General features: G+C 34.3%; 3 protein-coding genes and 1 pseudogene across 3 annotated transcripts; all 4 read right to left on the bottom strand.

The window, feature by feature from the left end:
• Positions 1-671: 671 nt before the first annotated feature.
• On the bottom strand, positions 672-13,272 carry LOC141690790 (26S proteasome regulatory subunit 7-like). The gene is made up of 7 exons (XM_074495561.1): positions 13,149-13,272; positions 12,834-12,955; positions 12,505-12,570; positions 12,169-12,387; positions 11,906-12,084; positions 6,822-7,000; positions 672-1,470 (listed from the first exon to the last, which is right to left on the bottom strand). Exons 1-7 carry the CDS (start codon positions 13,270-13,272, stop codon positions 1,313-1,315), a joined length of 1,047 nt encoding a protein of 348 aa, XP_074351662.1. The 3' UTR covers positions 672-1,312.
• Positions 1,480-6,031, bottom strand: LOC141689550 (serine/threonine-protein kinase BSK1-like). Its single transcript, XM_074493892.1, has 6 exons — positions 5,899-6,031; positions 5,593-5,738; positions 4,434-4,509; positions 3,995-4,080; positions 3,368-3,556; positions 1,480-2,196 (listed from the first exon to the last, which is right to left on the bottom strand). The coding sequence occupies exons 1-5, from the start codon at positions 6,029-6,031 to the stop codon at positions 3,449-3,451; spliced, it is 549 nt and encodes a 182-aa protein (XP_074349993.1). The 3' UTR covers positions 1,480-2,196; positions 3,368-3,448.
• On the bottom strand, positions 8,426-10,746 carry LOC141689548 (serine/threonine-protein kinase BSK1-like; annotated as a pseudogene).
• A 797-nt stretch (positions 13,273-14,069) lies between the features above and the next one.
• LOC141692577 (uncharacterized) lies at positions 14,070-15,140 on the bottom strand. Its single transcript, XM_074497459.1, has 6 exons — positions 15,000-15,140; positions 14,888-14,909; positions 14,686-14,765; positions 14,540-14,597; positions 14,401-14,457; positions 14,070-14,314 (listed from the first exon to the last, which is right to left on the bottom strand). The coding sequence occupies exons 1-6, from the start codon at positions 15,038-15,040 to the stop codon at positions 14,222-14,224; spliced, it is 351 nt and encodes a 116-aa protein (XP_074353560.1). The 5' UTR covers positions 15,041-15,140; the 3' UTR covers positions 14,070-14,221.
• Between the last annotated feature and the right edge of the window lie 7,599 nt (positions 15,141-22,739).

Genomic DNA, 22,739 nt, shown 5'->3' with positions numbered 1-22,739 from the left:
AAATAAAAATTTAATAATATGAGAAAAAATCTTCAAATAATGTAAATAATGTTAGAACTTTTGTGACACGCATAAGAAAACTTTAGAGCTCTATGCAATTTAACATAACTAAAATGACAGACCAATCTGAAATCAAGCTGTCAACAGTGGCAACTATAAGTACCAGAATAGAAAATAACATAATTTATCCAAACCCAACAGCTCTCAGCTACTAATAAATTTTATTTTTGGCAATTCTAGCTGCTGATAATGATATATCAGTAAATTTTATTTATTCAAAGCCTCTGAGAAATTTGTCAAAAAAAATTCCCCCTCAGGAGTAGCAAGAAGTAGCAAGCCTGGTCCGTTCGGTTAAAAATCGAACCCAGCCGAAATAACTGAAAACCGAACTTTCATATTATTGAAAACTGAACCGAACTTGTTTTTCAAACCGAACCGAAATACTTCAGTTTTTTCTGTTCGGTTAAAGAAAAACCTAACTTTTATATAAAAAATTGCAGCTTAAATAGAAAGAATACGTATATAAAAGATACGAGATCCAACATTTATAAATCAATAACAATTGATATTCATAATTAAAAAGATTAATACACCCTTTGCAAAAATAAATACAGTAGCCATAAAGCATCAGTTTTAGTGTTAATCTGTTACAGTTAATGAAAAAACTGTTAAACGAGCAACTAGCTAGCTAAAAATGTCTGAAATGGTAAGAATGCTTGAAGGTGACGGACTAGTAGAAAGATGGGAAACATCTCAGAGAGTGGAGTCGAGCAAATACAGAACACAAGAACTGTCCTCATCAGAGCGATTTTCAGATATATTTAAGAAACTATTCAAAATACTCTAAATCACCGGAGATTAAATGTATCGTCTCACAAAAAAATCTTGTGATTAATGTCCAGGCCATTGAATTGTCTGGCCCCGGATGATTTGAGTCTGAAATACAAGACACATGTATTAGTAATAGTCCAATCATTTCCGGCTCTACCAATCCAATCGTTACGAAATATTTGATCTGTCATAAAACACCATTACCCGACAAGTATGTTGCACAAAGAGTTAATATGAAGATAAAAACTAAATTCGTAGAAGCATCCAAAAGGAATATTTCACCTGCATTAAGTAGATTAAGTTTAAACTTGCATCACAACATAACATGATCATTTCCCACGAACTAAATTGGGAGAAAATAAGATATAAATTAAAAGTGTCCGGAGCACATGTGTGAGGTGCGAGGCGAAAGAGAGATTAATAATCTTCCACACTTATCCTCCCCCCAAGAAGAAAGCTCCTCTTCGCACAAAGTAATCACTCAACTGTACACCATATACTTGGGGGTGGCACTAAACTTATGATACCCCTTGATGACTTTGTTCACAGCATCAAGGAAATTCATTTCTGTTACAGTTTTCCTTCTTGCTCGAATAGCATACATACCAGCCTTTGTGCATACACTTCTTATATCCGCTCCTGAACAAAAACGTTTATTATTCACATGACAAATTACATGTGAAAAAAAGAAGATATTCCTACCTTCTGCAAGAAGACTTGATAACAATCATTCATTCAATATAAACAATGCAAGCCAACCCTTTCATACTTGTGTTCTAACTCTTGGTTTCTCTTCGGGTAAAAGTCAGGTTTATCTTAGAAAGGCTCCCTCTCCTGCAGAATTTTTTTTGGGTATACATATACAAGCTTGTTCTTGGACAATGACTTTGTTTTTGCATCTCCGGAATGTGCTATAATTAGACATGCCACTAAATGCCATGTCCATCTTTAGAGGGGTCCGTCATTTGTAATTTTATTCAATATATAGAAGCTTGGTCACAATGTCTCTGTACTGTATCTTATAGTTTATAAACGTGTAATCATAGATAGATCTAATTTTTGAAAAGCCTGCTAATACCAAAAAAGAACCACTACTTTTTGTTTAATTTATGTAGTACATCAGTTCTTTGCAAATTGGTCAAATTTCCAGAAGAAATTAAAACATAGCAAGGAAAAGCATATAGGACGAAGTCATACCTGTCGAATTTGGACAAAGACAAGCTAAGAATTCAAATCGAATGTCCCTTTCACAGTTCATAGTACGTGTATGGATCTTAAACATTTGCGTCCTACTTTCTAGATCCAAACTCAACATTACGATCTAACCTCCCAGGACAAAGCAACGCTGGATCAAGTGTGTCAGGCCTGGAACAAACAAATCATTAGACAGTTGGCAAGTTAATATTACAGATAAACCAGTTTAGGAGTCCAGAAAAATAGGTAATCGACATCCTAACTAGACATTACAATGGCAAAAACCTAAATCATTAGGCTGAGATAAACTATTACTATTTTTCTTAATCTATTTCTTTGATTATTTTTACATTTGATTCATTCTACTAATTATTCTATTTGTGTCTATATTCTATATTTTATACATTCTACTTCAATTCAATTCCTTTTTATTTATCAATCTTTGCAGCCTGAAAACTGAAGCAGTATCCTAAAATTAACTAGCTCCTGTACATTCTAGTTTATCGCGAGAGTGACTAAAAATGAAAATCCAAACACAACGGATGTTAATGTAATGAGTTTGATGTGGAAGACATTAGTGAAAAATTTGGTCTCTTATTGTTTTGGAAATTTTATTTTTTTTAGCTCTAGTAAAGACCAACCCAGTGGAAAATAATGCCTGGGGTCCAACCTTGCGAGTACAATTCATCGGCTATATACAAGAGATGCGATCTTAACCTGTTTGTCGTCATCAGAACTTTAATATTTCCTCGAGCGTCAAATTCATCAAGCTGATTTGCTACATTCTAAATTTTGATATAAAGGAAAGGCACAGGAAATGAATTGTGTTGCTGCACTCGGAAGAGCATTCCCGATAAAAAAAAATATAAATGAGTTCATGCAAGAAGCACTTAACTTTCTTATCAACCTCTCCAGATGACTTAAATCAGAAAACAACTCTCGAAATTCAACAACAAAGCATGGCCGTACATTAACCATCAAAACACTAATTATTTACTTTTCTGTTCATTTGCAGCTTAGCTTTAGGTTTATTAGAACTGCCCATATATATTGTAGATCTCCTATCAAAATTAATTGAGTTGACGGTAAGATAAAGTTTGTATCCCTTTCCCATAAGGCTATATAGACCCTATTGAGCTTTCAGTAATCTTTATTTAAGTTAACTCGATACATATTTGAGCAATGACAAAATTTGTTTGCTAAGTTTTTCACAATGTCGCTTTGCTTGAAAATATTTATACTGGTTTAATGGGACATCATCAACTAATTACGGACGATAATATATATAATTAAAAATTCAGAACACATGTAAGGATTCTGCCAAAACACAGAAGTTTCTTACATCCACTCCCGTTTGCAGAGGCAGAAGTGTTGCCAATAGGTCCTTTGCAGTAGGCCGATCCTTAGGTTCATATTGCAAACATTAAGAGGCAATATCAACTACTATTGTAGCTTCCTCCATTGAAAACTTCCCTTCCAAATGTGAATCGATAAGAAGAAGAATATTTTTACTTCGTATCATATCAAGGGCCTGCATGTAAATAGCTTATTTATCAAAATCAGAAATAGTTTAAAGCTATTCATAATTTCGAACTATCACCATTCATCATTTACAATTGCACCATAGGCAAACCTAATCTAAATATTTTGAAACTTGCGAGCAAAAAATCTTTCAGATTTTAAATATGTGTTTGTATGTGCATGCGAATGTGTGCCTGTGCACACGTGTGTGACCACACACATAACATGCAGAGGAACACACATGTACAAGTGTTTCCGTATATTACATATATCCAACTATATGATGGACCAGTGGTATCAATACAACTATCAACAAGACACTAACACTAGCATAGAGCTACTGCCTCATCAGGCTGAAAACTATAAATCAACAAAATCTGAAAAAAGATCTCAGCTAATAAACAAAAAATATACTTTCACCTGAATAGACATTTAAGTAACGGCTTACATGATTTGGAGGGATGTGCTTTCCACTTAAAAGATCCAAAAGAATGGTTCTGAAGCTGAATATGACACTTTCCGGTGTGACTCTTCCTACAAAAAAAGTATATTTGAAAAAAAATATATTACAGCATGACCAAAGCTAATGCTAAAATACATATAGTCATTTCTATATTATGACAATACGAATCGGTTCTGCAGTTAAAGTAGAGAACCAAATCTAGAAAACACCACTCCAATGCATATTTATAGTTGAATGGAAAAATGCATAGATGTTAGATGGAATATCATTTAAGAAAGTCGAACATCTATTTACCTCCTAATTTCCTTTTTTAAGTGACTAGAACCAAAAACTAAAAATATTAGTTTTAGTGCTTATCACAGAGAAGTATTCACCGTTTCTCAAGTACTCTGGAGGTGTGTATGCTATGTTTGTGCGCTATAGCTTTTCCCATCCCTACTATTTCTCATCAGACTAAAACATGAGAGTCGAGGATCTCCATCCTCAAAAGATACGCAAAACTATTAGCCGTTATTAAATAAAAAGGAGGAAGTAGAAGATTAAAATGTGCATATGTTAATACTAAAACTTGATGCTTTGAGATGTAGGCAACCAAACAAACCTGATCAAAAAGAACCCTATAAGCATTCAAGTCATGCTAGAGTGAATGACCTTCATTGCGACAATAATCTAAGGCTTCAGCAATATAAAATGCAACCCTTAAGCGCATGGCCCATTTAATGGTTTGATTTTCCCATGTCAATAGAATAAACTTCGTCAAACAATTCGAAGGAAAAAGTTTCAATTAGAGAGGACCATGTGTGAAAGTAGAAGATGGTACTAAAAAGCTCGACTGAAATATATGACACCAAAAGTAAGAAAATTCACTGATTTCCAAATCATGTCTACTGTCTAGTTCACTCCACATAAATTAACTATGTAATTTAAAATTTGGTAATAAGAGAATATTGGATTGAGCCTACAAAGTATTTATATATAGAACAAACTCTTACGATCTGCCCTTGCAAGTTAATAAATTATACTTTATAAAACAATGGACTAATTTACAGTTTAATGTTGTGTAATTGTGTTTGGTTAAGATGTATAAAATGGGAGGGAATGGAATGAGATTTGAAGTATAAAATGGGTAAATATTCAAAATTTTCATTCCGTCTTCCATTTCATTCATAACCACCTACACTAAAATTCAAGCACCCTAATTTGAGAAGGTAAGTTCCATTCCTCCCATTTCCTTCACAATTCTTATCATAACAAATTTGCACTCCCCCATTTTTTTCCAAATCTTCCCCCCGATCTTCATTAGTTTCCTTCGATTTTATCCATTCCAGTCCATTCACCCCAATCAAACACAGCATAATATAGAACCTGCTTATTAAAAAAATTTTGAACCAGCTGGACCTGCTTATTACATTGTCCAATAAAAATGTGCAAAGAGAGAGTTTCCACCAAATGCATGGTACATTTGCATATTTTCTAAACCAAACATTTGATAGGTAAAGGCACACAGAAATATGCTTAACTTGATATATGAAGAGAATTAACAAAGCCATTTATGCAAAAATAATATTTCGAGAGCTACTAACCAAATACATACAGTGAAACAAATGTATAGCAAGAGTGTCATTAGGCATGTACCCAGCAACAAGTAATCTCTCATCTCCATCACAGCAATAACCAATCAAATTAGCAAGCCTCCAAAACTGCAACTTTCCATTACCTGTGCCTCCTCCTAAACACACAATCAATCCAATCATACCATCAAACACAATTCACAAAAAAATCACAATTCACTAACTTATAAATATTACATACGGCAAATTGCTTAGGATCAGGCCAAACCACTTTAGAGAATTTCTTAACAGTAATCCAATGGCTATCTTGAAGTTGACCTTTATAAGCTAGATTAGGGGATTTTTCACCACTCTCAGATACTATAAACTCAGAGCTAAAATTCTTAGGAGCAGCTTTAAGGTCTAAAAATGAAAACTTTGAAAAGGGTGGGACTCCGGTAGCCGGAACCATCGTTTCTCCACTGGAAAACGGTAGACTCCGGTGATGGGTTGCTGATTCTGAATTTTTTGATGACACGAATTTAAAATGTAAGTTATTTTTGTGATAATTCGGAAAAAAAATAATGTGCTTAATTTAATTCGAGAAAACAATATATGTGAATTTTGATTATGCTCAGTGAAAATTTGAAAAGAGAGATTATTTTTATGATGACTAAAATTTAAAACTTGAGAAAAGAGTAAGAATATATATACATATATGTATATATACATATATACTATAATAACCGGAATGGAGTATAATTTGGTTCAACGTTTATCCTCTAGTTTTGGTTATTTATTCAATACAAACAATGCAAGCCAACCTTTTCATACTTGTGTTCTAACTCTTGGTTTCTCTTTAGGTAAAAGTCTGGTTTATCTTAAAAAGGGCCCCCTCTCTTGCAGATTTTTTTTTTGGGTATACATATACAAGCTTGTTCTTGGACAATGACTTTGTTTTTGCATCTCCGGAATGTGCTATATTTAGACATGCCACTAAATGCCATGTCCATCTTTAGAGGGGTCCGTCATTTGTAATTTTATTCAATATATAGAAGCTTGGTCACAATGTCTCTGTACTGTATCTTATAGTTTATAAACGTGTAATCATAGATAGATCTAATTTTTGAAAAGCCTGCTAATACCAAAAAACCCACTACTTTTTGTTTAATTTATGTAGAACATCAGTTCTTTGCAAATTAGTCAAATTTCCAGAAGAAATTAAAACATAGCAAGGAAAAGCATATAGAAAGAAGTCATACCTGTCGAATTTGGACAAAGACGAGCTAAGAATTCAAATCGAATGTCCCTTTCGCAGTTCATAGTACGTGTATGGATCTTAAACATTTGCGTCCTACTTTCTAGATCAGGTAGGCCAAACTCAACTTCACGATCTAACCTCCCAGGACGAAGCAACGCTGGATCAAGTGCGTCAGGCCTGGAACAAACAAATCATTAGACAGTTGGCAAGTTATAATTACAGATAAACAAGTTCAGGAGTCCAGAAAAATAGGTAATCGGCATCCTAACTACACATTACAATGGCAAAAACCTAAATCATTATGCTGATATAAACTGTTTCTATTTTTCTTAATCTATTTCTTTGATTATTTTTACATTTGATTCATTCTACTAATTATTCTATTTGTGTCTATATTTTATATTTTATACATTCTACTTCTATTCAATTCCTTTTTATTTATCAATCTTTACAGCCTGAACTCAAGCAGTAACCTAAAATTAACTAGCCCCTGTACATTTTAATTTATCTAGAGAGTGAGTAAAAGTGAAAATCCAAACACAACGGATGTTGATGTAATGAGTTTGATGTGGAAGACATTAGTGACTAAAAGTGAAAATCCAACGCTGATATAAACTGTTTCTATTTCTCTTAATCTATTTCTTTGATTATTTTTACATTTGATTCATTCTACTAATTATTCTATTTGTGTCTATATTCTATATTTTATACATTCTACTTCTATTCAATTCCTTTTTATTTATCAATCTTTACAGCCTGAACTCAAGCAGTAACCTAAAATTAACTAGCCCCTGTAGATTTTAATTTATCGTGAGAGTGACTAAAAGTGAAAATCCAAACACAACGGATGTTAATGTAATGAGTTTGATGTGGAAGACATTAGTGATAAATTTGTTCTGTTATTGTTTTGCAAATTTTATTTGTTTTAGCTCTAGTAAAGACCAACCCAGTGGAAAATAATGCCTGAGGTCCAACCTCGCGAGTACAATTCATCGGCTATATACAAGAGATGCGATCTTAACATGTTTGTCGTCATCAGAACTTTAATATTTCCTCAAGCGTCAGATCCGTCAAGCAGATTTGCTACATTCTAAATTTTGATATAAAGGAAAGGCACAGGAAAGGAATTGTGTTGCTGCACTCGGAAGAGCATTCCCGATAAAAAAAATTATAAATGAATTCATGCAAGAAGCAGTTAACTTTCTTATCAACCTCTCCAGATGACTTACATCAGAAAAAAAACTCTTGAAATTCAACAACAAAGCATGGCAGTACATTAACCATCAAAACACTAATTATTTACTTTTCTGTTCATTTGCAGCCTAGCTTTAGGTATTTTAGAACTGCCCATATATATTGTAGATCTCCTATCAAAATTAATTGAGTTGACGGTGAGATAAAGTTTGTATCCATTTTCCCATAAGGCTATATAGACCCTCTTGAGCTTTCAGTAATCGTTATTTAAGTTTAACTCGATACATATTTGAGCAATGACAAAATTTGTTTGCTAAGTTTTTAACAATGTCACTTTGCTTGAAGATATTTATACTGGTTTAATGGGATATCATCAACTAATTGCGGATGATAATATATATAATTAAAAATTCAGAAAATATGTAAGGATTCTGCCAAAAAACAGAAGTTTCTTACATCCACTCCCGTTTGCAGAGGCAGAAGTGTTGCCAATAGGTCCTTTGCAGTAGGCCGATCCTTAGGTTCATATTGCAAACATTTAGAGGCAATATCAACTACTATTGTAGCTTCCTCTATTGAAAACTTTCCTTCCAAATGTGAATCGATAAGAAGAATATTTTTACTTCAGAAACAGTTTAAAGCTATTCATAATTTCGAACTATCACCATTCATCATTTACAATTGCACCATAGGCTAACCTAATCCAAATATTTTGAAACTTGCGAGGAAAAAATCTTTTAAATATGTGTTTATGTGTGCATGTGCACACGTGTGTGACCACACACACAACATGCACAGGAACACACATGTACAAGTGTTTTCGTATATTACATATATCCAACTATATGATGGACCAGTGGTATCAATACAACTATCAACAAGACACTAAGACTAGCATAGAGCTAGTGCCTCATCAGGCTGAGAACTATAAATCAACAAAATCTGAAAAAAAATCTCAGCTTATAAACAAAAAATATACTTTCACCTGAATAGACATTTAAGTAACAGCTTACATGATTTGGAGGGATGTGCTTTCCACTTAACAGATCCAAGAGAATGGTTCCGGAGCTGAATATGACACTTTCCGGTGTGACTCTTCCTACAAAGAAAGTATATTTGAAAAAAAATATATTACAGCATGACCAAAGCTAATGCTAAAATACATATAGTCATTTCTATATTATGACACTACGAATCGGTTCTAAAACTAAAGTAGAGAACCAAATCTAGAAAACACCACTCCAATGCATATTTATAGTTGAATGGAAAAATGCATAGATGTTAGATGGAATATCGTTCAAGAAAGTTGAACATCTATTTACCTCCTAGTTTCCTTTTTCAAGTGACTAGAACCAAAAACTAAAAAGATTAGTTTTAGTGCTTATCACAGAGAAGTATTCACCGTTTCTCAAGTACTCTGGAGGTGTGTATGCTAAGTTTGTGCTATAGCTTTTCCCATCCCTACTATTTCTCATCAGACTAAAACATGAGAGTCGAGGATCTCCTTCCTAAAAGATACTCAAAACTATTAGCCGTTATTAAATAAAAAGCAGGAAGTAGAAGATTAAACTGTGAAGATGCCCAAATGTTAATACTAAAACTTGATGCTTTGAGATGTAGACAACCAAACAAACCTGGTCAAAAAGAACCCTATAAGCATTCAAGTCATGATAGAGTGAATGACCTTCATTGCAACAATAATCTAAGGCTTCCGCAATATAAAATGCAACCCTTAAGCGCATGACGCATTTAATGGTTTGATTTTCCTCTGTCATTAGAATAAACTTCATCAAACAATTTGAAGGAAAAAGTTTCAATTAGAGAGGACCATGTGTGGAAGTAGAAGATGGTACAAAATAGCTCGACTGAAATATGACACTACAAGTACGAAAATTCACTGATTTCCAAATCGTGTCTACTGTCTAGTCCACTCCACATAATTAATTATGTAATTTAAAATTTGGTAATAAGAGCATATTGGATTGAGCCTACAAAGTATTCATATATAGAACAAATTCTTACAATCTGTCCTTGCATTGCAAGTTAATAAATTATACTTTATAAAACAATGGACTAATTTATAGTTTAATGTTGTGTAATTGTGTTTGGTTAAGATGAATAAAATGGGAGGGAATGGAATGAGATTTGAAGTATAAAATGGGTAAATATTCAAAATTTTCATTCCGTCTTCCATTTCATTCATAACAACCTACACCAAAATTCAAGCACCCTAATTTGAGAAGGTAAGTTCCATTCCTCCCATTTCCTTCACAATTCTTATCATAACAAATTTGCACTCCCCCATTTTTTTCCAAATCTTCCCCCCGATCTTCATTAGTTTCCTTCGATTTTATCCATGCAAGTCCATTCACTCCAATCAAACACAACATAATATAGAACCTGCTTATTAATTTTTTTTTGAAACAGCTGGACCTGCTTATTACATTGTCCAATAAAAATGCGCAAAGAGAGAGTTTCCACCAAATGCATGGTACATTTGCATATTTTCTAAACCAAACATTTGATAGGTAAAGGCACATCGAAACATGCTTAACTTGATATATGAAGAGAATTAACAAAGCCATTTATGCAAAAATAATCTTTCGAGAGCTACTAATCAAATACATACGGTGAAACAGATGCATAGCAAGAGTGTCATTAGGCATGTACCCAGCAACAAGTAATCTCTCATCTCCATCACAGCAACAAACAATGCAAGCCAACCATTTCATACTTGTATTCTAACTCTTGGTTTCTCTTTGGGTAAAAGTCAGGTTTATCTTAAAAAGGCTCCCTCTCTTGCAGATTTTTTTTTTTGGGTATACATATACAAGCTTGTTCTTGGACAATGAGTTTGTTTTTGCATCTCCGGAATGTGATATATTTAAACATGCCACTAAATGCCATGTCCATCTTTAGAAGGGTCCATTGTAATTTTATTCAATATATAGAAGCTTGGTCACAATGTCTCTGTACAGTATCTTATAGTTTATAAACGTGTAATCATAAATAGATCTAATTTTTGAAAAGCCTGCTAATACCAAAAAACCCCACTACTTTTTGTTCAATTTATGTAGTATATCAGTTCTTTGCAAATTAGTCAAATTTCCAGAAGAAACTAAAAGATAGCAAGGAAAAGCTTATAGGAAGAAGCCATACCTGTCGAATTTGGACAAAGACGAGCTAAGAATTCAAATCGAATGTCCCTTTCGCAGTTCATAGTACGTGTATGGATCTTAAACATTTGCGTCCTACTTTCTAGATCAGGTAGGCCAAACTTAACTTTTCGATCTAACCTCCCAGGATGAAGCAACGCTGGATCAAGTGTGTCAGGCCTGGAACAAATAAATCATTAGACAGTAGGCAAGTTACAATTACAGATAAACCAGTTCAGGAGTCCATAAAAATAGGTAATCGGCATCCTAACTACACATTACAATGGCAAAAACCTAAATCATTACGCTGAGATAAACTGCTTCTATTTTTCTTAATCTATTTCTTTGATTATTTTTACATTTGATTCATTCTACTAATTATTCTATTTGTGTCTATATTCTATATTTTATACATTCTACTTCTATTCAATTCCTTTTTATTTATCAATCTTTACAGCCTGAAATCTCAAGCAATAACCTAAAATTAACTAGCCCCTGTACATTTTAATTTATCGTGAGAGTGACTAAAAGTGAAAATCCAAACACAACAAATGTTAATGTAATGAGTTTGATGTGGAAGACATTAGTGACAAATTTGGTCTCTTATTGTTTTGGCAATTTTATTTTTTTTAGCTCTAGTAAAGACTAACCCAGTGGAAAAAAATGCCTGGGTTCCAACCTTGCGAGTACAATTCATCGGCTATATACAAGAGATGCGATCTTAACCTGTTTGTTGTTTGTCATCATCAGAACTTTAATATTTCCTCGAGCGTCAAATCCATCAAGCTGATTTATGATCTCAAGCATTGTGCGCTGAACCTTATTATCTCCCCCCACACCATCGTCAAATCGTGCACCTCCAATTGCATCTATCTCATCAAAAAACACTATGCAAGCCTTCTTTGATCGTGCCATCTGCCAAAAAGAAAATGTGTTAGTTGTATTCTAAATAACATGTACGAGGGATTTTGGACACTAAACATCTTGACATCTTGTAACCTGAAGCAACTCGCGAATTATGCGAGCACCCTCACCAACATACTTCTGAACAAGCTCACTTCCAATCACATGAATAAAGCACGCATCAGTTCTATTGGCTACAGCCCTAGCTAGAAGTGTTTTACCCGTTCCAGGAGGACCATAACAGAGAACTCCCCTTGGAGGGTCAATTCCAAGCTTGACAAACATCTCAGGGTGAAGCATAGGTAACTCAACAACCTAAAATTGAACAGGTAACACCAATAAGTAAAAAACAACATTGATAACTAAAACTTACATGAATGCAAATATGTAACTGATATCAATTTTCACATTAAAAAAGATATTATTACAAACCTTTCGAATTTTCTCAATCTGTTCATTGCATCCACCTACGTCGTTATATGTAACATCAGACTTTCCTCAACAGTCATCATAGTGACACTTGGATCAATACAGATCCACACTATATTATTTTCGGTCGGTTAGTATTGTGCAGGATATCAGAAGTTGGTGAAGGCGATGCATGAAGATGATTTTGGCGACCCTTCGATCTTTCTCCAGAAGCAACCACAACAAGCAGCAAGACTCGTCTTTTCTTTTTCTTTTTTATCAAATAAAACTTCTGAAATTAAGAATTAATATATAGAATAGATTGGTAATGGGACATCTATAAAAGGCCTAACAGCCATGTAGTATCGACCTGACATTTGGTTTGCATGGACTAACACGTTTGTGGTCTGACCAGGTGCAATTAGTATAGCAGAAGTTGTGAAAGGTTTGGTGTAGACTGCATCAATCTCAACTACTGTCAAATTGTAAACCAGCAATTGCAAAAAAGAAAAAGCTCGTCATTGAGGGTTGTATTTATGATTCTTAAAAGATATGTCTTCCCTTTTCAACCTGTATGACAGGGGTGTCTGCAAACATGAAACTGATTAACATGTGACTTCGGAAATTCCTCATTTAGCAGTGTCACTTAATTAACATATCCTACTAACGTTTCTCGTAACAAGGAAAGAGAGGCCCTAGTTTGCCATTAATTGTATGTGCATTGACATATTTGGGGGCAATCCCAAGATGTTCCCTTGCTTCACAACCTCTTCCACATCTACATGCCCCCATTCACCTGCACTCACCACAAAAATTTTATTTTGTCAGGAATCAAATGATAGCTGATTTAGTTCCAAGTGACATTTTTTTAACCTGAACTCACCAAATGCCGAAATCTCTTCTCTAGCTGGCCTTGGAAAAGGAAATGAGGTTCCCAGTTTTAACATAATGACTATTACACCATAAATTGTAGCTCTGAGCCAAAGAATATGTTCATGCCACAAGACTATCACTAGACTATCTCATCGCACTCCTCGAATAACACTTTATTTATATAGAGACACGAAATACATTCTCTAACTATACATGTAAAATAACTTTTCAAAGAACAAATGTACAATGGAAGCAAGCATTTTGATTCTTAACAATAAGATCAGTTTTTGAGTTGTATTTGATCAATTGCATATTCAATCGATATGCGTATGTGTAAATACTCGATTGATCAACAAAACAAGGTTCATCAATGAATAAATGAATAATTATACAGAATCATAAAATTATTATAGTTATTATCAAAATTAAAGTAAAATGGTTAACTACTCCTACAGAGGCGACCTAGTAGCTAAAGAAAAAAAGAAAAGCCGGAGTCATAGCAAATTAGAAGGAAAACAAGTAAACTTAAAGTTCATAAGTTGCCACTAAAGATAAGCAAAAACTATCTACATATTTACGCAAGACAGAATAATAAGTAAAAACAAATAATATAAATTGTTCCAACAAACTGCTAAGGCTTCGCATTTCTATGGCTCAATTTTTCGGCCGGTAAGAAGTGTCACTTTTCCAACATGAAACCACTTGATAAACCGATCTGAATCACAACCCGAGTCATATATCCCAAAAAAAGCCCCAGTATCCAAAATCACAGTTACAACTGTTGAAATTCAAATACAAAAAGTTAATCAAGTCTCAGGTAACTACGAACAAAATAGTGTTGTATCAGTCAACACACAATAGACACTGATCAATAAAGATAATAATATTCACAGCGAAGCTGGAACAGGGTTTTTCCTCCAGCATTCATATTATTGACATTTTCAATCCACGAAGCTTTCTCCTGAGAAAATAATTAAATAGGGGAAATTTGAGATCATAACAAACTTGCAGCATATCTAATATTTAATTTTAACAAAAGATACTTACAGATTCACTCATGTTAATCCATTCATTAAATCCACATTTTTCGGCATCATCTGGAATCTTTGATGGAAAAAAAGAGAAAGAACTGAATTAACACTAAGGAAGTGATATAAAATAGTTGGATAGAAAGTAGAGATGTTACCAATCCAGTGGTTGAGCGTGGATGATTCTGGTAATAACGCTTCAGAAAGTCAGTAATCCTATAATCAAACAAGATAACGGAATAGAATCAAAACATTTGGTGAACACCTTTTCTTGAATAAGAAAAAAAAAGAGGTTAAAAATTACATGAACATAGAGTATGCGTCCATCTCTCTCGCCAACAGAGTTTTTCTTCTTTGTTTTTTCATGGATGTGGTTGCCACAGTCTGTTTAAACAACAAATTATAAATAACAATATATAAATTACAGGGGCTAATGCTAGCAAATTGGAAAAACAAAAGTTGACAAATAACCCCAAAATCTGAAAGGAAATTCGATATAAACAGACCTTATTGGCTTTTCCGTTTTTCCTAGCGAAAATTAAAAGAAAAAAAACTTGTTAGTTGAGATTTATCGTTTATGCGTTAAAACCAACAAAGTTAATAGGGGAAAAAAATTACTTCTTGCTATCAGCTTCCTTAGTCCCTCTTGTTACCACCATGGTACTGCAATTTTAAGCCCTATCTGCAATTTTAAGCCCTTATATGTTAGACGATGGAGATAGTAGATGATGGATACATATGGGTGTTTGGGAGTTTTGTTTGGGCCGACCGAATTTGGGAATCAAAAAGCCCCCTCCACCTTATCTCGTTAAAATTATTCCGGTTCGAAAGCACGGGTTTTTAATTTTTTTTTAATAAAATAAATAAATGAATGAATAAATTATATTTGTTTTATATCGAGTTTAATATTTTAATGCAGAAAAAGATATTTATTAGTTAAATAAATGAATTATAAATGAAAATATTTTACATATGATTTGTTCCGACAACGGGGTTTCGTTTGATTTTATTTCGACTCTATTTTGAGTTCTGCAAATAAGATTTTGACGATTTTACATCCCACTCAAAACTCACGAAATAAACTTTAATTCAGTGATTGTTTAAAAAATATTATCTCCGTAAAATTATCCCAAAATTGAAGAAAAAGACGGTCATGAATATTACATTAAGTATTTTACTCAAATTAGGATATGTACTTAAATATTATATACAAATTGGAATAACTACTTATATTTGATTTAAAATACCTGTTTATATTTGGATATACTTAAATATTATACACAATTTAAAATAACTACTTTTGTCTGATCTAGAATACCTACTTAAATATGGATATACTTAAATATTCTTTGTAATTTAGAATACCTACTCATATTACATTTAGAATACCTCCTCATATTTCGATGTACCTAAATACTCTATTGAATTTATAATATCTACTTATATTTGATTTAGAATACCTACTTATATTCGGTTTAGATTATGAAAATAGAATATTCCTTTATTTTAAATCCAACGACTATCATTTATTTAAACCATGATCTAATGGTCCTTATTACATTGGCAGTACAGGGATCATAATTTGGATAAGATCCCTCTTATACATATTATATTATATAAGAATATAATATACGAAATATTAAGAATTTTAGTTTTCATTCATTTAACTTTTCTATTTTCACTGTTAGGTCCTTAATACAACTGTAGAAGGGGTGAATACAATTTATGCAGATAAATCGAAATAACCACTCAACGGGATGAAAAGTTTTCTATTGATTGATAAAAACTGATTACAAACTAATATCTCAAAGGATGAACATATATCATTGAGAGCTGCTAGATTACAAAAAGGATGTATCAATACGTGACACACAAAGTGTTAACCTAATCTGGCTTTTATACTGCACAACTACACAATCAGAAAAGAAATCCTATTCAATTACAATAAGGAATCATAAAACATATCCTTAATTTGATTGCTACTAGAAGTAAAGTCCTTCACCGACTTGTATTATGCAAATCCTTTCCATCATTGATATCTCCTGACTTTTAGCTGAAGTGACTAAATACTGATATTAGTTACTGATCAGCAAATGTTGATGACATATGCTGATGACATCACCTTCTGCTAAACTCTGATATCAAATACTGATAATAAACTCTGATAGTTTATAAGCTAATATTATCAATTTCTTCGAACAATTCCCCCCCAACTTGTGCATTATGAAATATGTACAAGTTTTAAATTGATGATTTAGAAGCTTATTTAAAAGAAAGAGTGAGTAAGAAAAGATCGATGAAGACTCCCTCTGCGGTCCCACGACTCCACCCGAACCCACCTACGAACCGCGAATGTCAAAACTATCTAAATGTAGAAATACAAACAAATAATTTATCTTATAGTCAGTGCTTCCAAACTTTATCTTCAGTCTTGAACTTCAGTACAGTCTGTAGTTTCATCAAAGAGTTTCCTGAGTAGTTGTCCTTCAAGAACATTCACATATATTTCCATTCTCTGTTTGATATCCTTGAGCTCCTCTGTTGACTCATCATTATGATAAACAACAACTCTGAGGTCATGTAGATTTGATTCTCCAAGTTCCAAATTATCCAGCTCCAGAAATTCAATTTTCTTTCCATCAGGATTGAAAGTAAGAACTTCTTTTCCTAAAGATTTAACCATTTTGGCTCCTTCAGTAGGCATATGATAAGTGAATTTTATATCTACTTGGAACGCTTCATTACAGGCATAAGTTGGTGTTTTGAACTCAAGTTGTTGGTATTTTTGATGTGTTTTTGCGTTATTGCATTTCAGGCATCAGTTATATGAAGAAAGGAGCTTTTAAAGGAAATATGTTTAAAAGTAATCAGAATTGGAAGTCTAGGCCATTCTAAAGTTGTAGAGAATCTCGTTAGCTTCGCGTGGACAGTTGAATCGCCTAATTCTGATGAGCAGAACTCAAGATATGGCTAAAAGAAGAATTGTAAGAAAAATTCCAGAAGGTCAGCGCGCCCGCGCCGCTGAAATCACTATTTCAGCGCGGCCGCGCACTGTACCAGCGCGGCCGCGCACTGTACCAGCGCGCCCGCGCACTGTACCAGCGCGCCCGCGCCCGATTTCTGCCCCAGAATCCTGATTTTAGTCGAAATTGAAGATTTTTAGAGTCCTGGTCATTCTGAGCCTATATATACCCGTAAAAAGATGTTTTTAACAACAAGGAGGCATGTGAGAGCAATAAGAAGACCTAGAGGGCAAGAGATGGCTACGGAGAATAAGACTTTTATTTTCTTTAATATAGTTGATACTTGGATGCTAGTTTTCGATTTGTCTTTGAACCCTAGTACTCTTATATTGTTTATTATCATGCTTTCATTGGAACCCATGGTGACAATGAGTTCGATTATGAACTAATCGTTATCGTGGGATTCTAACAGATTTACTTATAGATACCTATAGTTAATTTTGTTAGGTCACACAACACTATAGAAGGGGTTGAATATAGTGTATATACAATCAAATCGATTTAGAACACAAGTATGTAACAGTAATCAAGTTTATTCAATATAATAAGCTCTGTTACAAAGTAGGTTAAACTACTCTCTCAGTGATGAACAATATCACTAAGAGCTGCTAGGGTTACAATGAATAATCTTTCACGTGAATGATAATACATATAGTGTAAACCCTAAGCTGTGTTTATATAGTACACAGTTACAAGATATCTTCTAATTGATATGGAATATAATTATGTCTCCTAAAATATATCAATCAGATCTTATCCTTTTACAAGTCTTCTAGTTGTCCAACTGTTCATGCATATCTTCTTTTATTTTAGTCCAGATACTCTCCTATAAATCAGCCGCATTCCTTATCTGAAGTACCCGCACTTAAGTCCTGATATAAATCCTGACGGCCTTAAGTTCTGATATAAGTTCTGACTTCAATAAGTTCTGATTTCCAGTAAGTCCTGATATTAAGTTCTGAAACTAAACACATCAGATTAGTTATGACATCACATATATATCTAACAATCTCCCCCAACTTGTAAATTATGAAAAATATACAAGTTAATAGATTTGATGATGTCAAAAACATTTAAGTACAAATGTAATGAGAGTTTATTTAGACAACTAACTACAACTTATATTCCTTGCAGCTTTTACCAATCTTACTGAATCAATCTGAATCCAAAGTGATTCCTGACAAAGTTTGATATCAGCTTCTCTTCTGCATTCCTCGGGACTTGAGCTAATGTAGCCTTGACTTGCTTCATTTCTTCATCTTGACTCTTAATCTGGTAGATTGCAGTCCTAAGTACTGAGATGTGATTTCTTTTCAAACCATCACCAAGTCTGATTACCCTTGGGTGAGATGAATCTTCATTATAGCACAGACATTTCTCTTTCAGAATAACTTCAAGTTTAGCAGAATTCTTCTTCATTGAAATTTCATTTCCATCATCTTCAACTATCTTTGGAATAAATTCTGCAACCCTTGATCCAGAGATTCTGGCTTTATCCCTTATGGTCTTCATGATGAAATTTGATCATCTTCTGGTAACCTCAGACTTTATCTCCAAAAGATAATGAAAGAATTGAAGTTCTTTCAGAGATTTGTTCAGCACATCTGATTCTGACATTCTGTATGTTCTTCCATCTTCAAGAATAGAATCAGCTTTTCTTTGACATTACTCTTATCATGAGTATCCAGTACCACTTGAACAGATATAACCTTGTCAAGGTGTTTCTGTGTAACTTCCTCAAGAGGTTTGTCAGTTAATAAGAATGGATCTCTGGTAATTACTTCAACTCCTATTTTGATCTTGGCTTCTTTAAAACCTAATCCAGCTCTGTCTCTCGCTTCTATGGCTTTCAATCCAACAGTCATGAAATCAGATAGCAGTTGACTTTTCTTAGGATCTGATGGTTTAACATTTTTTCATAGGAGTGTCTTTTTATCAGTAACTGTCATCTTCTTCAAATCAACTTGAGCTTTGTCAGAGGTTGATGTCTTGATGACTTGATCAGGATTTGCTGTTTCATTATTTTCTTGAACAGATAGCTTCTCAAAATTTGATAAACTCTGAGCTTCCAGAGTTTGAGTAGCTTGAGCATTATCAGTAGTTAACTCTGTTTCTTTCAGTTTCTTCCCTCTCTTCAAAGATTCAACTTCCTCTTCTATCAAAGTATCATCATCATGCATTGTACCTTGATAGACAGGATCTATTAGCACTGAAGGAATTTTCTTCTTCTGAATCTTTGTTGGTTCATCAACCTTTTCTTTCCCTTTTGCTTTGGGATCAATCTCAACTTGTGATCTTGTCTTGAGCTTTGAAGCCTCAAAAGTTGACCTTTCCTTGATCACAATGCCTTTTTCCTTAGGCCTTGGAGGTTTCTTTGCATTAGAAGCTTTAGATTTAAGATTTGTCTTCTCAACCGCAAATCTAGCTTCTTCCTCCTTTAGAGTCTCTAAATCCATTCCAGGATTATGCTTGAGAAATAATCTTCTAGCAATCTCTTCATCAAGTGTCTGAATCTTGGGATCTTTATAGTAGACAGTAGTCTCTCTTCCCTTAAGTTTCAGAGTATGTAAAAACTTCTGAGAGTCTTGACTTCCTCCTTGATTGAGAATATCAGAATTTGATATCAGACTTTGATTGTCAGAACTTGCTTTCAGAACTTGAGCATTCACAGCTTCAGAACTTGTATTCTTCTGTGTAGAAGATTTGCTAGAATAAAAAATTAGTTTATGTGAAGAAACTTTGCTGCTTTGCCCTTGACCTTGACCTTTTCCCTTGCTAGGGTTTCCCTGGTCATCTCCTTTATCGTCCTTCTTCTTCAGTACTTGAATAATTGAGCATTTGGACTTAACTACCTTCTCCCCCCTTTTTGGCATCATCTGATAGGAGTAGAGAGAGAAGAAGTTCCACTGAAGATTGGATTTCATTTAGCTGAGTTTGTTGAGCAGCTTGATTTTGCAAGACCTCATCCAGTTGGGCCTGCTGCTTTTCTTGAACTTTCTCAATAGCTTCAACTTTCTCATGAATTGGTCTGATAAACCTATTCTTGTCTAGCTTGAGCATCAGGTCCAGCTTATCAGCATTTTCCTGTAGTTTATCAACCTTGGCATGAGTAATGGAGTGTTGACCTTGAAGACTTTTAGTATTGAGAGCTGTGACTTCAAGTTGAGCTTTGAAGTCAGAATTTGTCAACAACTCATCAGCTTTTGCATTATGATCTGACATAACTATTGAGATGGGAATGAAGTCAGATTCATTCCATTTCTTGGTCCATTCAACTCCTCTTTGAATTTCTTCCCATGGAACAGGAGCATCTTCTTCAACAAACTTTTTAAGCAGTGCCTCATTTCCAAGAATTGGAGCATTTACTGGAGCACTGTCTCCAGAACTTAAGTGAATCTCATCATCTTCTGAGAGTACTAAAGTGTGTGTCACTGAAGGTGATTCTGGTACAACTTTATCTATTTCTACATCCAAAATTGGTGTGGTAGGAACTTCAGCATTTAGTGGAGAAACAGGTGGAGTTGTCTCCTTTGTTGGTGCTTCCAGATACAAGACAGTTGGTATGTTTAACCTGTGAATATCAATTTCAGGACTTAATCCTGAATCTTCAATTGTAACAGTTTCTTTGATTGGAGAGATAGGGGGTGTGATCACTGTATCTTGAACAGTGTCTTCAGCTTGAGGTGGAGGTGGCAAAGCTTCAATCACTATTGGTTCTGATGAGATCAGAGATTCCTGATCCCCTTCCTCAGCATCTTCATATTGAGATTGTGTAATTTTCACACATGCTCTAGTCTTCCTTTTTCTACTAGATGGAGGAAAAACATGATCTGCATCAAAATTTGCAGATCTTTTCCTAATCCGAATTTCAGAACCTTCAGCTTCATTTTCTTTCTGAAGAGTTGACTCTTCAGCTTCCACCTCCTTCTGAAAAATTACATTTTCAGCTTCTACTGTCACAGGTTCTGATGCTGGAACCTGGACCTGTTCATCCTCATCAGATTCATCCCTCAGAATAATACTCCTTTTTCTCCTTGATGGAGATTTAGGCACAGAGATAGTTCTTTTGGGCCTAAATGATTTGTTAGATTTTACAACTGGCACCTTTTGAGAAGTACCAGAGGTTGGTTGGAAATAGGTTCTGATGGTAGGCTGTAGTTGAGAGGATGGAGCTGGTTGAGTATTGGTAGGTTCTGTAGGTGGAGGCTGTGCTAGTGCTGCATCAGGATATATGGGTGTGTATTTGTGAGGATCAAAATTTACTAAGAAGTGTTTTACTGATGTAGGAATTTGAAGGGGTCTTAGTATCTCTTTCTTATTATCAGTAGATAACAAGTCTGTGAAGGCCCTTTTAGCAAGTTTAAAGGGTTGAATTGACTCACTAAAGTTTTGGGGCTTATCAGAACAATATAAACTGTAAATGAGTTGACAAAATCTAGCAAAATAAACAGTATTTGGGTCCTCCTTCATCCTATCCCCAATAAAACCCAAAATAGCAGTAGCATAATCAAAGTGAGTTTGATTTAGAAGTGCATACCCTATTTGCTGACTCAGAATTGGAATGGCATCAAAGTTGGAGCATTTGTTGACAAAAGCTCTGGTGATGCAGTCAAAGAAGAAACTCCACTCCCTTCTCATTGAGGGTCTCTTCAGTTGTCCCAGCTTGGATAAACTTTTCTCATAGCCAAGATTGGCCATCATACTCTGTAGTAGTGGATCTTCAATCTGAGCATTGAAATTACAATTTTTTGGCAGATGTAGAGCTTATCGAACAACAGACAAAGTAACCGGATGCTCATCTTCCCCTGTTGTGAAAATAATACTTGGGGACCCAGCTTCACCACCATCATCATAAACACCACTCCTCCAAAACTCCAGTATCTGTGTTCCTGAGAGTAATTGTGGTTGGGCTAAAGTTTACCCAATCTCACTGCGAGTAAGAAAGTCTTGGATGAAGTGAAGATCTGATGGAGTTTCGTCCTTGCTGAGAATAGCCATGTAGTTGTTGGGGACGAACTTGGCTCCATTAAAAATAATGTCCTTTGGTGCCATTTCTGTAAAAAATGAAGTGAAAAGTTGTGAGTACGAAAGGTGTTTGATAAAATGCCTGGAAGAGAGTCCATCAGAAAATAGAAAGAAAAAGAGAGAGAAAGAGAGTAAAAGAAATAATAGATAAAGTAAGAGTAGGTAAAAGATTGTGAAATCTTTTAACTCTAATATATATACTCTTTCCACTCAACGACTCTTTTTGGAAGTAAAACAGACATTTGACACCTGTCACACAGTAAATAGTCAAAATAGTGGTTAGTGGGCACGGGAAATGTGCAGTAATTAT

Source organism: Apium graveolens, chromosome 10 (genome assembly GCF_009905375.1).
Source record: "Apium graveolens cultivar Ventura chromosome 10, ASM990537v1, whole genome shotgun sequence".
NCBI lineage: Eukaryota > Viridiplantae > Streptophyta > Magnoliopsida > Apiales > Apiaceae > Apium > Apium graveolens.
The sequence above is the reverse complement of the archived record's forward strand: the minus strand, read 5'-3'. Positions and strand labels throughout refer to the sequence as shown.

Bases quoted from the DNA above. Each gene is read 5' to 3' on its own strand.
- LOC141689550 (XM_074493892.1), bottom strand. From the start codon at position 6,031: ATGGTTCCGGCTACCGGAGTCCCACCCTTTTCAAAGTTTTCATTTTTA. The intron at 4,510-5,592 runs GTTAGTAGCTCT...AACGGCTAATAG, and splicing joins TGTTTCACTGTATGTATTTG to TTTTGCGTATCTTTTGAGGA. The intron at 4,081-4,433 runs GCTATAGCGCAC...CTTTTTTTGTAG, and splicing joins AAATAGTAGGGATGGGAAAA to GAAGAGTCACACCGGAAAGT.
- LOC141690790 (XM_074495561.1), bottom strand. From the start codon at position 13,272: ATGGGGGCATGTAGATGTGGAAGAGGTTGTGAAGCAAGGGAACATCTT. The intron at 12,956-13,148 runs GTTAGTAGGATA...ACAATTTGACAG, and splicing joins CTTTCCTTGTTACGAGAAAC to TAGTTGAGATTGATGCAGTC. The intron at 1,471-6,821 runs GTATGACTTCTT...GTTTTTGTTCAG, and splicing joins TCTTTGTCCAAATTCGACAG to GAGCGGATATAAGAAGTGTA.
- LOC141692577 (XM_074497459.1), bottom strand. From the start codon at position 15,040: ATGGTGGTAACAAGAGGGACTAAGGAAGCTGATAGCAAGAA. The intron at 14,910-14,999 runs GTAATTTTTTTC...AATTTTCGCTAG, and splicing joins AAGGAAGCTGATAGCAAGAA to GAAAAACGGAAAAGCCAATA. The intron at 14,458-14,539 runs GTAACATCTCTA...TTTCCATCAAAG, and splicing joins CACGCTCAACCACTGGATTG to ATTCCAGATGATGCCGAAAA.